The sequence below is a fragment of the Bison bison genome, unplaced genomic scaffold (genome assembly GCF_000754665.1).
Source record: "Bison bison bison isolate TAMUID 2011002044 unplaced genomic scaffold, Bison_UMD1.0 scf7180017864035, whole genome shotgun sequence".
NCBI lineage: Eukaryota > Metazoa > Chordata > Mammalia > Artiodactyla > Bovidae > Bison > Bison bison.
Genome location: NW_011494607.1, coordinates 8,558,732 through 8,576,666, shown reverse-complemented (window position 1 = coordinate 8,576,666; position 17,935 = coordinate 8,558,732). Strand labels below are relative to the sequence as shown.

At 40.8% G+C, this 17,935-nt stretch overlaps 1 protein-coding gene across 3 annotated transcripts in view; it reads left to right on the top strand.

Moving 5' to 3' along the window:
• Positions 1-17,935, top strand: part of RRAGD (Ras-related GTP binding D) — a 39,393-nt gene extending 21,458 nt beyond the window's left edge. For all 3 annotated transcript variants that reach the window (XM_010834706.1, XM_010834704.1, XM_010834705.1), the window contains exons 3-7: positions 1,442-1,641; positions 2,560-2,674; positions 3,373-3,515; positions 7,271-7,419; positions 14,953-17,935. In XM_010834706.1, coding sequence (XP_010833008.1) covers positions 1,442-1,641; positions 2,560-2,674; positions 3,373-3,515; positions 7,271-7,419; positions 14,953-15,104 — 759 coding nt within the window. In that variant the 3' untranslated portion in view covers positions 15,105-17,935. The remainder of the gene's footprint in view (positions 1-1,441; positions 1,642-2,559; positions 2,675-3,372; positions 3,516-7,270; positions 7,420-14,952) is intronic.

Here is a 17,935-nt window from a genome sequence, read left to right as displayed (position 1 = left end):
TTTCCTTCCAAGGAGTAAGCGTCTTTTAATTTCATGGCTGCAATCACCATCTGCAGTGATTTTGGAGCCCCCCAAAATAAAGTCTGACACTGTTTCCACTGTTTCCCCATCTATTTCCCATGAAGTGAGGGGTATATTTTTATTAATTAGTTTTGGTAATACAAGAATGCCCCAAAACATCCCCTGTTTATTGGCTTTTCTTCATTTGTCCAGTTTTGGAGTCAGAATGAGGGGGTGAAAAGTCCTTTAAATTTTGTTCTGAAGATCCCTTTCCTTTTTGCTGTAAAAACAAGACCTATTGGGGAATTCCCTGGTTGTCCAGTGGTTAGGACTCTGAGCTTCCATTGCCAGGGTCACAGGTTTAATCCCTGATTGGGGAACTTGATCCTGTAAGCCATGAAACTAGGAAAAAAAAAAAAAACGAGACATATTCATACCCCTCAGGTTGGCAGTAATGAAGAGATCTGATAACCCTAGGTGCTGGTGAGAGTCTGGAGGAGCAGGGGTTCTTACATGTTATCTAGTCAAGTTCAAGGTGCTCAATCCTCTGACCCAACAAGCCTGACTTCAGGGTAAGCCCTAAGAAACTCACAAACAGGCACAGAGATTTGTGTGTGAGACTGGCCACATTGTCATCTTCTGATCTAACACATAACTGGAAACATTCTGAATGTCTATCAGCAGGCAAGTAAGTGACCATCCACAATGGAATTTTATAGAACTGTTCATAGGAATCACGCATTAGTTATGTGCTTCAACAAAGGTGAATCTCACTGACATAATGGGCACGAAGAAGGCGAACTGTAATCCACAGGCAAGTTGATATTGTTGTAAATTTTTAAATAATGTAAATTAACTTTGTATGTTTAAGGATACATAGGTATGTCTTAATAGTAATGTATAAAGAGGTGAGTGATGCTAAAGGCAGAAGTTAGGATACTGGTTACCTCTGGAAAATGTGGGGTAGAGTGATGGGCTCGGCTGGCAGGATGGGTAGAAACACGGGGCTTTGATGTCTCCTGTTTGATTTCTTAAACAGAGACATGCATACACACAGGCCTTCATTGTGTTTTTTTGGGTATCATCTGTAGAAGGAGAAAAAAACAGCATTGTGTTATTTGGGGCCATTACTGTAGACCAGGGGTCAGCAGACTTTTTAAAAAGGGTCAGATGGTCATTATTTTAGGCTTTGTAGGCTGTTCTATCTCTGAGGAGTTTCTACAGAGGAAAACCACTCAACTCTGCCTGTGTGCCCCCAAAGTAGCCATTGACCGTGTGTATATCAAAACATGTCGTGGCCCTTAAATACATGCAGTGTTTGTCAATCAAACCTCAGTAAAGCTGGGGGTGGGGCGAGGTGGGAGACCGTGGAAGGCAGCCCAGAAGGCTTCGGCAAGAAGCCCAGAGAGGCCTCCCTGACATGCGTGTGCTTTGTTCCCAGGACGATTACATGGAGGCCTTGGCCAGGCTCCACCTCACAGTGACCAGGGCCTACAAAGTCAACACCGACATCAACTTTGAGGTGTTTATTCACAAAGTGGATGGTCTGTCAGATGACCACAAAATTGAAACCCAGAGAGACATTCACCAGAGGGCAAATGATGACCTTGCAGATGCTGGGCTAGAAAAAATTCATCTCAGGTGAGAACAGAAATGCCTCAGGGATCATTGGGGCCCCAAAGTCATCATGAGTAGTTGGCACCGACAGTCATTGACCTGTGTACCCTGTTTGGTGCTGTAGACATCAGGATAGTATTTGGGAAAAGTGAGTTTCATGTGTGCTAACTCCAATCTTTCAGAAAAGTGTTGGGGTTATAAAAATTATTTTCGACCAAAGATCAAAGCTAAGCCTTCCTCATACGAAAAACACAGAAGAGAAAACCCATACACTGCATCCAGGAAGTTAATCGATGCTGAGGTTTACTATTATAGGTAGTATCTATAATCATAAGGAATCCTCTAAAAAAACGAATAGGAATACATATTCACAGAGGAAAGCCACTTCTCTATAATTTTTGTGGGGTAGTATGTATGCATCATTCATTTGGCAAATTAGAAAAATGAAAAGATTAGCTACTTGAGTATCAATAATGTAACTGCTATAACGTGAGAGATGTGTATAAAGATAATTAGTGCACATTCTCTTGGAGAATGTAAGGAAGCTGATACAGGCACATGCATCTGCATTTTTAAGCCTTCTGGTCCAGGCAGTCAGCAGAGACTAGGCACAGTTCTTGCTTTGGGGGAGTTGGACAGAAATGTCCTGTTAAGACATGTTCTTTTTTTGGCCGCACTGCATGGCTTCTGGGAACTTAGCTCCCCACGCAGGGACTGAACCCTGGCTCTTGGCAGTGAAAGTACAGAGTCCTAACCCCTGGACCGCCAGGGAGTTCTCTGTTCACTTTTTACCTAGGTGGTTTTGACTTCTGAAGGGGCTGAAATGTGTGTATAAGAGCTGTAGTAAATCCAGAAGGCATGGTACTAGTGTTATGACATAGTATAAACAGCCTATTCCTCAGTCAAAGGTAAAAAGTGATGAAATACTGTTTCGCCTTTCAGCTTTTATCTGACAAGCATATATGACCATTCAATATTTGAAGCTTTTAGCAAAGTGGTTCAGAAACTGATTCCACAACTTCCCACCCTGGAGAATTTGCTAAACATCTTTATCTCAGTAAGTAAATAATATTATCCCATTAGAGTCATTCGCAGAATTTAAGAATAACACTGCAAGAGTGAAAACGATCTAATTTCTACTTGGTCTGACAGTACTTCAAGGTCTCTGAAATATTACATTTGAAGATTGTGCCTACATACTGTTTTAGGTCCGTTAAAATTTAACTCCCAAAACAGTTCCTATACTTCACTGGTATAGTCGGAATGTTTATTGAAGTTGTAGGCAATCATTCACTGTTAATAGAGTCTTGTCAGAGGTAGAGGGCATAAAAGTTGATTTTGGCTGTAAGATATATGATGTTGAATTTTTAAAAATCTGTTTAACACTGTGAATAAATGATATGGTGGCTGGCTGAGTCCTAAAAACTACCAGCTCAAAGTAGAATTACCACAGACCTTTAGTTGTATTCACATTGATTCTCACTGCACAATTTTGAGTTTGTTTGTTTAGACTTTTAAAATCTACTTTTTAATTTAAAATTAGTAAAAATGTGTGTGATAATTCCAGTTTTCATTTCTTAAGTAAGTCCTTTATAAAGATGTTCATGATAGTGAGGTTTAAATTGTAATAAAATGGAATAACCGAAATTTTTGCTCGTTTGTATTTGAGACTGAGGATGTCATATCATTTTATGTAACCATGTCATGCTCTAAAACCAGCTATCCCTTTAAGGCAGCATCTCCTTTTTGTTTCAGAATTCTGGAATTGAAAAGGCGTTTCTCTTTGATGTGGTCAGTAAGATTTATATTGCAACAGATAGTACCCCTGTGGATATGCAAACGTACGAGCTCTGCTGTGACATGATCGATGTGGTCATTGATATTTCGTGTATTTATGGGTAAGTAGAACATTCTAAAAGGCTACCATCAAGCAAATTTCTCTTTTGTAACCCTTGAGATATTTTGAATTTACTTATTTGATCTTAATACTTTTGTTTGAAATGATTGAGATCTATAAATACACCGTTTAGTATGTGATAATAATAACAAAAATTTGTTAAGTAAATGCCTGGGCATTATGCTGATAATTTCATTTCCTATATTATACCATTGAATTCTTCACTATTCCATGAGGTGGGAATTACTGTTCCCATTTTACAGATAGGAAAACTGAGGTTCAGAGTGGTGAAGTTTCTAACCCCAGCTCACACTATCATTAAGGAATGAAATTAGTATTTAACTCGTCTGATTCCTACTTCCTCTATTGAAAAATCTGTCACGTATCATAATGTCATGTGTACTTGAGGGGAAAGTTTTAGGATCCTTGGGTTTCTACATAAATATCTCACATTAACCATAGTTCTGTTACCTTCTTTATAATAGGAAATAATGGCTGGATTTTTTTTTTTCCAATATACTTTTGATTGTCTTTTGCTGTGGGTAGCAGAGAACTATAAGCAAACAACATTACCTGCTTAGTATTACAGTCTTAACCTTCTTAGAAAACTGAACTACTTGTACATATAAAAGAATACAAAATAAGGAATGAGGAAAATTGATTTTGTTACTGGACACAGAAATAATTCCCCATAATAGTAAATTTGTTGAATTCAGGATTTTGTACAGAGTGAGTGGGTGTGAACTGTCTTATTAAGGTATTAGGTTGTTGCTGCCTCTTTATATCGGATCTCACAATATCATCTCACAGTCATTGATGGGGTAAAGCATTTTACCCCATCATCTTTCTCTTTACTCACTGGCTGTGGCCTGCTTTATGCAGCTTTCTCTGCCAGCTTCTAGGGAGCCTTGGTCTCACCACTTTTTCCTTCCATTCAGTTCAGGCTCTTTCTGTTAACTGTTATACATACATGCCCACCCACAGTCCCTTCCCTTATGAAACAGAGAAACTGATCCATACCTCTCAGGACCGTAGTGAGGATGAAATATCATTAGGTCTCCCCTGGTGGACCCCAAATGTATCTGCTGTTACTATTTTTTTAATTAATTTATTTAAAACTTTTTTTTTAAGTTTATTTATTCGGCTGAGCCACATGAATTGCAGGATCTCAGTTGCCTGACCAGGAATTGAACCCGGGCCCCTTGCAGTGGAAGCATGGAGTCCTAACCCCTGAACCACCAGGGAACTCCTTATTATTATTATTGTTATTAAACACTGCCATCTGGCTTTAGAAATAGACCTTATTTCCCAAGACTGCTGCCTTGCAATATTCTCTTGTTTTTAAACTGTTAAGTGGATGACCTTGAAATAGTCATAGAGGATGAAAGTATCCTGATTATAGTTTAGATGACTGTCATAATCAAATAACAATGAATAGCACAATTAATCTGGCACATACTTAATGATATGCATAATCATTATTTTGCCATATGGTAATTAGACATAAATGGTAAGTTGTTCATGGAAACAATGTTAATCAGAGTTACTTTTATCCAGCTCAAACACACACCGGGAGGAAGGGGCTGGGCGGAGGAGGGAGCAGGGCTTTATTGGCAGATTGTTTTCCTGTGGTGGAATGCAGTGTGCCTGGGAACCTGCCCTGTTCAGTAAGAACCAGTATGGGTCTGGGTCACAAATGGGGCATATGTTCTGGGGTTCTTGAGACTGTTTGCTAGAGTGGCCACGAGCCAGCCCAGGTGACCTGTAGAGGGTGGCTGAGGGTGCATGCCGCAGCCCAGGAAGCGGTCAGCCTTGTAATTGGAGACCCTAGAAGCAGGTGACCTGGTCTGCTCAGGAATCTCAGCTGGGATTCTGAAAACACAGTTTCAGATAAGGAAAAGGTATATGACATCCTCCTTTGTCTATAAACAAAAGATACATGACTGGATGTATCAGTGTCTTCAAAGGGCCCAGTTTTTATCACAAAGGTCATATCAATAATGATAATAGCAGTTAACATTCATCGTACATTTTATATGCTCTTAGCACTATGCTTAGTGTTATGTATATGTTATTCCATTGCATTAGGAAACTATAGTAATCACTGCTAATATACAACGAAGAAATCGAGGCTCAAAGAAGTGACTCAATTTGCCCAAATTTATACAGTAAAATAAGAGAGCTAGGATTCAAACCTAAGTAATTTGTGTTTGCAGGCCACACCTTTTCTTAAATATTTATTTATCTTTTTATTTTGAAAAAATTGCAAATCTATAGAAAATATGCAAGAATAGTACAGTGAACTCTGATATACCCTTCTCTGGGATTCACCAGTTTTATCAGCCATATTTGCTCACTCTTTTTCTAATACAGTTGGCCCTGCATGTGAGTTCCACATTGACAGATTCAACCAACCAGTGGGTTGAAAATATTCAGAAAAATATTCCAGAAAGTTCCCAAAAGCAAAACTTGAATTGGCCGCACGCTGACAACTATTTCCATAATATTTACATTGTATTAGGCATTTTATGTCATCTAGAGATAATTAAAAGTATATGGTGGGGAGGAGGAGTGGGACTTCCCTGATGGTCCAGCAGTTAAGACTCTGGGCTTTCACTGCACAGGGCATCGGTTCGATTCCTTGTCAAGAAGCTAAGATCCCGCATGCCAAAAGGAAAGTAAAAAATGGGAGAGTGTGTGTAGGTTTGGGCTCTCCAGGTGGCACTACAGGTAAAGAACCCACCTACTGGGGCAGTTAGACACAAGAGACACAGGTTTGATCCCTGGGTCGGGAAGATTCTCTGGAAGAGGGCATGGCAACCCACTCCAGTTTTCTTGCCTGGAGACTCCCTTGGACAGAGGAGCCTGGTAGGCTACAGTCCATAGGGTTGCAGAAAGTTGGACATGAATGACTCAATTTAGCATGCATGCAGTGCATGTAGGTGTAGGTGATATGCAGATACATAATGATGCAACTTAGCATGCCCGTGTGTAAGTTATATGCAGATACATAAGGAACTTGAGCATCTTTGGATTTTGGTATCTGCTGAGGGGAGTCTTAGAGCCAACCCCAGGCCCTAAGCCTGCTTCATAGGAATGACTGTATATACACATTTGTTTTTGCTGAATCGTTTGGGAGTAAGTTACAGATCATGATCCTTTGACCATAGCTGTTAATACTTGAGCATCTGTCTCTTAATAACAAGGACGTTTTCTTACAGGACCATAGTTTAATATCAAATTAAGCCTATTTAACATGGCTTTATGACTCTATTGTAGAATCCTTTGTTAAATTTTATCAGTGGTCCCAATTCTCTCTTTAATTGCAGTTTTTTCCCCCAGATGAGGGATCTAGCCTAGCACTTGGCTGCCTCTTCATTCTGCTTTATTTTGGAAAAGTTCTTCACCCCTTCTTGGTCTTTCATCAGGCCGTGCTTTGGACAGCCAGGTTATTCTGTCACGAAAAGCAGGAAGCCCTCATGGGCCACAGAGAGGAGAACTAACCTCCATCTGTCACTTGTGTCCTTCAGGTGCATGGAGAGGTCAGCCACTTGGTGTGTCAGTAGGAAACTGACCATCATACACTGTGTACATTCTTGTGATTTGGTGTTTCTGAGATATTTAGCTGAAAAGCACTGTAAGTGTAGACTCCATATCGGTACCATTATCATTCTTTGTGATAATCTGGTCTTGTTGCTGGGTTACAAATTGTAGTTCTTAATGGTCAAATATGTTTTCATTTCTGTTCCCATTTAGCCTCAAAGAAGATGGAGCAGGAACCCCCTATGACAAGGAATCAACAGCCATTATAAAGCTGAATAATACAACAGTTCTTTATTTAAAAGAGGTGACAAAGTTCCTGGCTCTTGTGTGCTTTGTCAGAGAGGAAAGCTTTGAAAGAAAAGGTAATTTTGTGTGTGTGTGATTTAAATGAAGCATTTCCGTTCGGACGGATACTGCCTTTCCTGCTTGTTGATGTGGGTGGACAGTAGCCATGCCTCTGGAGGCTTCCAGACTTCAGTCACAGGCTCCCCTGGCTCCTGCCCCCATCAGTGGGGTTTTGGGATCCGTGAATCAGCCTGCCCTCTAGTGATGCCCCTGCCGTGAGGTGATAGTGGAACCAGACCCCCCTCCCAGGGAGGGGCTGTAGGTTTTCTGGGAGCGAAGCTAGCTGGGGTATTACTGCCTGGCTGCAGAGTCCCTTACCCCAGGGAGGGCCAAGGCCTCCCTCTTGGTCCACACCTCTAGAAGGTTTTAGAGACACTGTGACCACTTGTCCTCCCTATGTAAAGGATGAAACTCATACAGTCTTAAAGCTAGACTTTTTTAAACTTCTGTTCAGCCCTTGTCCATTCTTTAGTCCTAAAACACAGGGGTGGCATCGTGATTCTAAAAAACGGAAGATACAAGTATACTTAATAACGTCACTGAATATTTTTTAGGACCAAATTGAGTTTTATTTTGAAATAAAAGCAATTAACCTCTTAAAGATACTCATATTCCCTGCCCCCCATCTACACTGGGAAATATCAGCTTACTGATGTAGTTAAGGATTTTTGCTAGTAATCAGGAGATGATTTACCCTAAATGGAAAAGGAAATGGCAACCCACTCCAGTATTCTTGCCTGGAGAATCCCATGGACAGAGGAGCCTGGCAGGCTGCAGTCCATGGGCTTACAAGAGTCGGACACAACTTGGTGACTAAACTATTACCCTAAATTCCCAATAGCCTTTTTTTCTTATAAGCAATACATGTTCATTATTTTTAAATGCTTTGAAAACTTAAAGTATACAGAGCAAAATAAAATCACTGAATTTCACCATCTTAGAGCTGAACCCCGTGTTAAATTTCTGGTTTTCTTACTCCTTTTCTCCCTTCCTGTCACCGTTTCTTCTGTTATCCCCTTTCCCTTCCTTTCTTCCAACAAAACTGGTGCCATTTTGTCTATATAGTTTTTTATCCTTTTGTTTTCACTTATTTGTACCCTGAAGATTTTCTTAATTCTTTAGACCATAAAAGCATAATTAAGGTTTATATTACTTTTCTGTTAAAAAGTAGTAGCTTTGTTTAGAAAATTTAGAAATAATGAGCAAAAAGGAAATAATCATTGGTAAGTTTCTCACTGTCATCACATTAAACTTGTTTGCTTTTTAGGGTGACTAACCATCTCCATTTGCCTGGGACAGGGAGGGGGGTTCCTGAGAAAAGGGACCTTCAGGGCTGAAACTTGAAAAGTCCCAGGCAAATGCGATGAATCAATCACCCTAGCTTTATAAAGGCTTGATGCTTTACATATGCAGAAAGTGGTTCGCTCGGTTTTTGCTGCCTTCATCTCAGTAGTGAGTCCTGTTAGTGTTGCTGACAGTCAACACTTACTGATTGATCTGTCCTTATGTTGGTTTCTATCTGCATTTTCTCGGATCATCTTTTACTGCTCTGGCAGAAAGGGGAGGATGGAAAGCAGAAGTGGGGTTCTTGGAAAGGAAGGTGGTTAAAAAATACAGCCATCTGGGCCCACCACTGAACAACTAGAATGAAGTTCCTGGGAGAAGAGCCTGGAGTTTGTTCATTTTATAAAAATTTCCAGGATGCTTTTAATGTGCAGAATCGCTGAACCTATAGAAGGATATGGGACCATCCCTTAACTTTGTATGGTGCTGAAGATAGTGCTTATTCTGTTCATGTCTCTGTTCCTGTATTTTTCAACTGCCTTTTATGAAAGAGTGAAATAAACAGCACTCGTTGTATACAGTTCCTTTAAAAACCTCAGTTGTGAATTTTTCACTTTTAAAACTCCAAATGCAGCAAGATTACTGTTATGTTTTAAATGTGCACAGATGACAGGTGTCAGGCATCATCAGTAGTCTCTCTCTGAAATTTCCTAGAGTTGAGTTCTCACTGAGCCAAAGCCCTTTAGCTAAGCTTTCTGCCTAAGGCAGTTAGTTGCACACATAGGTAGAGAGTTTTGAGGTGGCTCTCACATATCTTACTCAAACTCTCCTAAATAAAATCATGTCTTTGGTCCATGTTTCTTTCTTTTTTGGAAGTTCATGTTTTATTTGGAAAATGGTTCCAAGAAATAAAAGTGAGGAAGTGGGGAAATAGAGAAGGGAGGGAGGAAAACTATCCTCAGTTTCAGTTCAGTCGTTCAGTCGTCGTGTCTGACTCTTTGCAACCCCATGAACCACAGCACGCCAGGCCTCCCTGTCCATCACCAACTCCCGGAGTCCACCCAAACCCATGTCCATTGTGTCAGTGATGCCATCCAACCATCTCATCCTCTGTTGTCCCCTTCTCCTGCCCTCAATCTTTCCCAGCATCAAGGTCTTTTCAAATGAGTCAGCTCTCCGCATCAGGTGGCCAAAGTATTGGAGTTTCAGCTTCAACATCAGTCCCTCCAATGAACACCCAGGACTGATCTCCTTTAGGATGGACTGGTTGGATCTCCTTGCAGTCCAAGGGACTCTCAGGAGTCTTCTCCAACACCACAGTTCAAAAGCATCAATTCTTCTGCACTCAGCTTTGTTTATAGTCCAACTCTCACATCCATACATGACTACTGGAAAAACCATAGCCTAGACGGACCTTTGTTGGCAAAGTAATATTTCTGCTTTTTAATATACTATCTAGGTTGGTCATAACTTTCCTTCCAAGGAGTAAGCATCTTTTAATTTCATGGCTGCAGTCACCTTCCGCAGTGATTTTGGAGCCCAGAAAAATAAAATCTGACACTGTTTCCACTGTTTCCCCATCTATTTGCCATAAAGTGATGGGACCAGATGCCATATCTTCGTTTTCTGAATGTTGAGCTTTAAGCCAACTTTTTCACTCTCCTCTTTCACCTTCATCAAGAGGCTTTTTAGTTCTTCTTCACTTTCTGCTATAAGGGTGGTGTCATCTGCAAATCTGAGGTTATTGATATTTCTCCCTTCAGTCTTGATTCCAGCTTGTGCTTCATCCAGCTCAGTGTTTCTCATGATGTACTCTACATACAAGTTAAATAAGCAGGGTGACAATATACAGTCTTGACGTACTCCTTTTCCTATTTGGAACCAGTCTGTTTTTCCATGTCCAGTTCTAACTGTTGCTTCCTGACCTGTATATAGGTTTCTCAAGAGTCAGATGAAGGTGGTCTGGTATTCCCATCTCTTTCAGAATTTTCCACAGGTTTTTGTGATACACACAGTCAAAGGTTTTGGTATAGTCAGTAAAGCAGAAATAGATGTTTTTCTGGAATTGTCTTGCTTTTTCCATGATCCAGCGGATGTTGGCAATTTGATCTCTGGTTCCTCTGCCTTTTCTAAAACCAGCTTGAACATCTGGAAGTTCGTGGTTCACGTATTGCTGAAGCCTGGCTTGGAGAATTTTGAGTATTACTTTACTAGCGTGTGAGATGAGTGCAATTGTGCGGTAGTTTGAGCATTCTTTGGCATTGCCTTTCTTTGGGATTGGAATGAAAACTGACCTTTTCCAGTCCTGTGGCCACTGCTGAGTTTTCCAAATTTGCTGACGTATTGAGTGCAGCACTTTCACAGCATCATCTTTTAGAATTTGAAATAGCTCAACTGGAATTCCATCACCTCCACTAGCTTTGTTCGTAGTGATGCTTCCTAAGGCCCACCTGACTTCACATTCCAGGATGTCCGGCTCTAGGTGAGTGTGAGTGATTACACCTTCGTGATTATTTGAGTTGTGAAGATCTTTTTTGTACAGTTCTGTGTATTCTTGCCACCTCTTCTTAATATCGTCTACTTCTGTTAGGTCCATACCATTTCTGTCCTTTATTGAGCCCATCCTTGCATGAAATGTTTCCTTGGTATCTCTAATTTTCTTGAAGAGATTTCTAGCCTTTCCCATTCTACTGTTTTCCTCTATTTCTTTGCATTGATCACTGAAGAAGGCTTTCTTATCTCTCTGTGCTATTCTTTGGAATGCTGCATTTAAATGGGTATATCTACCCTTTTCTCCTTTGCTTTGCACTTCTCTTCTTTTCACAGCTATTTATAAGGCCTCCCCAGACATCCATTTTGCTGTTTTGTATTTCTTTTTCTTGGGGATGGTCTTGCTCCCTGTGTCTCCTGTACAGTGTAATGAGCCTCCATCCATAGTTCATCAGGCACTCTATCAGATCTAAAGATCTGTCTATAGATCTAAATCTATTTCTCACTTCCATTGTATAGTCATAAGGGATTTGATTTAGGTCATGTGTGAATGGTCTAGTGGTTTTCCCCACTTTCTTCAATTTAAGTCTGAATTTGGCAATAAGGAGTTCATGATCTGAGCCACAGTCCGCTTCCAGACTTGTTTTTGCTGACTATATAGAGCTTCTCCATCTTTGCCTGCAAGGCATATAATCAATCTGATTTCAATGTTGACCATCTGGTGATGTCCATATGTAGAGTCTTCTCCTGTGTTGTTGGAAGAGGGTGTTTGCTATGACCAGTTCGTTCTCTTGGCAGAACTCTGTTAGCCTTTGCCTTGCTTCATTCCGTATTCCAAGGCCAAATTTGCCTGTTACTCCAGGTGTTTCTTTGGAGAAGGCAATAGCACCCCATTCCAGTACTCTTGCCTGGAAAATGCCATGGACGGAGGAGTCTGGTGAGGTGCAGTCCATGTGGTCATTAAGAGTTAGACATGACTGAGCAACTTCACTTTCACTTTTCACTTTCATGCACTGGAGAAGGAAATGGCAACCCACTCCAGTGTTCTTGCCTGGAGAATCCCAGGGACGGGGAGCCTGGTGGGCTGCCGTCTATGGGGTCGCACAGAGTCAGACACGACTGAAGCCACTTAGCAGCAGCAGCAACCAGGTATTTCTTGGCTTCCTACTTTTGCATTCCAGTCCCCTATAATGAAAAGGACATCTTTTTGGGGTGTTAGTTCTAGCAGGTCTTGTGGGTCTTCATAGAACCGTTCAACTTCAGCTTCTTCAGCATTACTGGTTGAGGCATAGACTTGAACTACCGTGATATTGAATGGTTTGCCTTGGAAACGAACAGAGATCATTCTGTCGTTTTTGAGATTGCATCCAAGTTCTCCATTTTGGACTCTTTTGTTGACTGTGATCACTATTCCATTTCTTCTAAGGGATTCCTGCCCACAATAGTAATATAATGGTCATCTGAGTTAAATGCACCCATTCCAGTCCATCTTAGTTCACTGATTCCTGGAATGTGGATGTTCACTCTTGCCATCTCCTGTTTAACCATTTCCAATTTGCCTTGATTCACGGGCCTAACATTCCAGGTTCCTGTGCAGTATTGCTCTTTACAGCATCGAATCTTGCTTCTATCAACAGTCCCATCCATAACTGGGTGTTGTTTTTGCTTTGACTCCATCTTTCTGGAGTTATTTCTCCACTCATCTCCAGTAGCATATTGGGCACCTACTGGCCTGGGGAGTTCATCTTTCAGTATCCTATCTTTTTGCCTTTTCATACTGTTCATGCGGTTCTCAAGGCAAGAATACTGAAGTGGTTTGCCATTCCCTTCTCCAGTGGACCACATTCTGTCAGACCTCTCCACCGTGACCTGTCCGTCTTGGGAGGCCCCACACGGCATGGGTTAATTTCATTGAGTTAGACAAGGCTGTGGTCCATGTGATCAGATTGGCTAGTTGTCTGTGATTGTGGTTTCAGTCTGTCTGACCTCTGATGCCCTCTCTCAGCACCTACCGTCTTACTTGGGTTTCTCTTACCTTGGACGTGGGGTATCTCTTCATGGCCGCTCCAGCAAAGTACAACTGCTGCTCCTTACCTTGGACGTGGGGTAACTCCTCTTGGCCACTGCCCCTGACCACTATCTTCAGTGGCAGCTTTATCCTCACTTCTTTTAAAAAATACTTTTAAAATGCTTTTTATTATTTTAATTTTTTTTCCTTTTATTTCTTTGGCTACACCGTGAGGCATGCAGGATCATAACCGCTGGTGCACCAGGGAGTTCCCTTATGCTCACTTCTGCTGAGGGAATCTTGGAGAAGCTATGTGTGCAAAAAACTGAGAATCACCCCCATTGGATATGCAAGATGGCAACTTTGTCCACCAGCTCGCATACCCCGTCACGAGGGGTACCCTCAGAGGCTTTTATTCCCATAGCCCTAGTACCTGTCTGTGTGCCAAAGAAAGCCTCCGGCAGAAAAGAAATGCCCACACCTGGGCTTACTTCTTTCTTTCCCGCTCTTTCTCACCGGTCTTTGCCTGAGGAAATGGTCTCTTCGTTTTGTTGTACTGTGGTCACTGTCACTGCAGAAGCAGCAGAGGGCGCCACTCAGGGTTTCCTGCTCCTGGAAGTTGAGATGGTGTTTCTTAAGTGCACTTGTGGTTAGTTATCTGGCTGCTTTGAAGCATTCCTTGCCTTGGCTGGAATCCCAATCCCATTTTTATGTATTTATTTATTTTTGTTGGGGGGGGGGGGCTCTGGAAACATCACCTGAGTGGATGGAAATATTCTGGGGGCTAGTTATTTTAATAAGTTTAAAGGTAGTAGACTTTGAACTTCCTGATCCCTGGGTCAGGAAGACCCCTGGAAAAGGGGAATGGCAACCCACTCCAGTATTCTTGCCTGGAGAATCCCATGGTCAGAGGAGCCTATCGGGCTACAGTCCATGGGTCGCAAAGAGTTAGACACAACTGAGCGACTATCACTTCCACTTTCAGAGGTAGTAAAGGGAACCCCCTGCCTTATCCTAACTGGTATATACATAATACTGCTCTCAATACTTTTACATATTAGTGCTGATGATCTGAAATGTGCTCAGGACTTGGATTATATTTTATTCTATTTTTGTATCATTAATTTCTGAAAACGCAAGAAAATTCTCCCTTACTATTCGCCATTTAAAATTTACTTAACATTGAAACACTGGGAGTGTCATTGATTGTTGAATTTCTTAGCTCAGAGTTGACCTGAGCCGATGATAACCCCTCTGAAATAAGGGACTTTGTTTTCCCTGGGGCTTATGACAGTAGCTTAAATATTTCCTGAATATCTTTTCAATAAATATTGATTGATGGGTACTGTGACCTGGAGATGTAAGCTAACCTCCAAGTCAAGGTCTGCCTCCATTCAGAGTCAATTTAGTAATGCCTTTTGGGGAAAAGATACTAATAAATATTTCACTGAAGGTATATCTTAATTGTTCTTACAATTTTTAATTCTGAAAGATTTTTTACAAGGGCAGTTCAGTTGTTTCTTCAAAACTTTGGGGTCATAGACACTTTTGAAAATGTGGTATATACTCTGGAACCTTTCCTTTGTAAAAATATATATTCACAAGACTTTACCTGCAATTCTTGAAGCTCAGCTGCAGACCTTCTTGGGAAGTCTATGGACCTTATGTTTTTCTCCTCTACCGCCCCCTACTGGCATTTCCTCACTATGGCTGACTTGAAAAGGCTTCTAGGTGGCACTTAGAAATATTTTTTTGTTTTCTTCTCCAGGGCTGATTGACTATAATTTTCATTGCTTCCGGAAGGCCATCCATGAAGTTTTTGAGGTGAGAATGAAAGTAGTGAAATCGCGAAAGGTTCAGAATCGGCTGCAGAAGAAAAAAGGAGCCACCCCCAACGGGACGCCTAGGGTGCTGCTGTAGGTGAGGTTTCAGGAGCATCTTTTGAAATCAGACGTTTCACTGAAGCTGCTGCTACGTGTTGCACTAAAGGAAGAGGAGGAAGGAGATTGGGACACAAGACATACGTTTGTTGTAAAAAACTCAAGAAGAAGAAGGAGATTGGGACATATGACATACGTTTGTTGTAAAAAAAAAAAAATCCTGCCACCCTTTCTTTTAATCTTCTCTTTTTTAAATAAAGTAAGCACTTTGAAGCAAAAACTTGTATATTAACAATGAAGTGAAATCTACTGTAACTTCATTACACAAACGTAAACTTTTATGGTCTGTAGTCAGAAAAAATCCTGTGTGCGTACTGCCAGGAACTGTATATATTTTGCACTTTTTCATGTTTTCTTTTTCTCATGAAACTAAACTTTGATAAAACAACTTTTCTAAGCTTTGTTCTGTCCTTGGTGTCTAGGACATGCATACTGAGTCCGTATCTATGGGGCAAATGGAAATTAATCAAAAAGTGATGGATAAGCAATGACTTTTTTAAGCATGAGAATCTTTGCTACCAATTGTTGAGAAAAATCATTTTTCCTTGGAGGAACAGCTTGGGGCGGCAAGCTCCAGGAGCAATAAGACCTGTCCCCTGTTTATAACGGATATAAATAGAAGTTTTATAGAATAATATTAGCACCAAACTTATCTAAACATTTCTATAGCTCTGAGAGTGCTTCCCTACCTGACAGTTTTTATAAAACTCTTTACCTCAACAGACATCTCTAAAATCATTTTATACAGAGAGGTTATTTCTTTCTGTTGTGTTATTGTTGTCCTTTGGGACCATCTTTCCAAAATGGTGCCCATCACTGGAGAGAAATTGAAATGTCGCTGAATTGCAGGGTTTCTGAAGGCTTTTCTGTACCTGCCACCCAGGCTAAAGTAATATCAGAAGCTACGTGGTTTCCCAAATGGAGGTGACTGGCAATTGCAGATTTAAAAATACATCCTATACAATTTTTCGCCTCTGTGGAATGGGCCTCTTGCCATGCAAGAATCCAAATGTTTATTTAGGACCAGTTTCTTTCTTTCTTTCTTTTACACTGCTCCACAACCACAGGCAATATTTCAGTTCTCTGCCACAGAACTGAATCCTGGTGGGCATCTTTGTCACCTCTGAGTCTCCTCAGCTGTGACAGTGTGCCTCATGGACTCTGCTTGTCCCCACCTTACGACTGAACTAGGGCTCAGCTCGCCAGCAGCATGCTCTGCATGGCTAAAAAAGCCGTCCTGAAAACTGCTGAAGGGCAGTGGGCGAGGGTGACCAGAGGAGGCATTATAGTTAGCTATGTGTCTGTTTGTATGAAATTCTTCCTCTTATGTTTACATTAGACCAACAGCAAGTGAAGAGATTCTAAATCTACCCCCATCCCAAACCATTCCAAGTAGATAATTCTAGGTCCATCCCAAGGCTCAGTGCCTAAAGCATGTTGGCGAGTATTAGAAAATATTCATATGTATATATTTTTAGCAGAGCCTCGTAGGGATAGCAATGCTGATCCTAGCAAAAATGGATAGTTCCTAAAGCAACTTTTCCGTGAGACTGTCTGTGGCTTCTTTCTATCCTCTCCTCGTCCATTCTTCCCAAGTCCTATTCCTTTGAGGCTGGAAACTGCAGTTTAAGGTGGTAGCTGATTTAAGGCTTGAGCCCTCCCAAGGATCTGTGCATTTTGGAAGGAAATTTGTAAAAATCATGAAGGTGCCCTAACTCCCTTCCTCATGATTCCTGCTCAGAAGCACTGTGTCGGATCCCAGGGCTCCAGGGAAGTCTTTTTTCCTAATTTCCAAACCTATAACCTGTTGGGCCTTTGCCAGCATGGTACCTGGAGGCTATTCTTACAAATCTAATTCTTTAATACTTTTTACACAGTGTTTCTTTCTAAATACGCAAATACAGAATCACTTTTCTAAAACAACTTTATCCTCAAGATAGAGACATTTGCCTAACTGGTAAATCACACGTTACTTAGGTATATATATTATTGTAACTAGGTGGAGCTTCCATTTAAGCTGGGTATATGATGGGTTTTGTTAAAATGTGCCTTAAATGCCTACTACTTCAAGAGCAAATGATTCTTTGAGGGAAAGGCAAAGTTAATGCTATGGCATCAGACCCAAGTTCATGGTAGTACTCTTTGATTAATGACACTGATACATAGACTACTGCCTCAAAGCCGTCAGCATGGCGATGACCTCTTAGTTAAAGAAAATGTAGGAGTTACGTCTAAGCATTCAGTTTCTGAACTCTGTGCTATTGGAATCACAAAATCTCTTCAATTCCTTTTTCACTTGTTTTTGATATGGGACTTAGCTTTCTTGTGTGTGATCACTTTCATGTCTCAAATCCACGGCTATAAATACATATAAGTATACAAAATAATGTGTAAATATGAAGCTCAAATACATGGCTACAGTGACTGCTCTGGAATATTTCTGCTCATTTTCAAAGGTTGAGAACTTGACCTAGAGGTTTTCAGGGCAATTAGAAATTACATGTGGGGGTGAGACTCTGAATTATCATCTTTGTTTAGTTTCAGTAATATAGATTAGCCTATATAGCCAGAGTGGCATATTTCTTTTTTTTTTTTTCAGAGTGGCGTATTTCTGATGGTTTAGACATTAAAAACTGGTTGACATTCACAGACAGTACTATTTTGTGAATATAATATATTTTGGACCCTTAAATATAAAATAAATAAAAACACAGCAATATTGTTATGTACGGGTTATATGCGAACTCTGTTTGAAATATATTCAAGAAAAACAGCTGAATTGTCTTGATTATTAAAGTATGGTATACATTC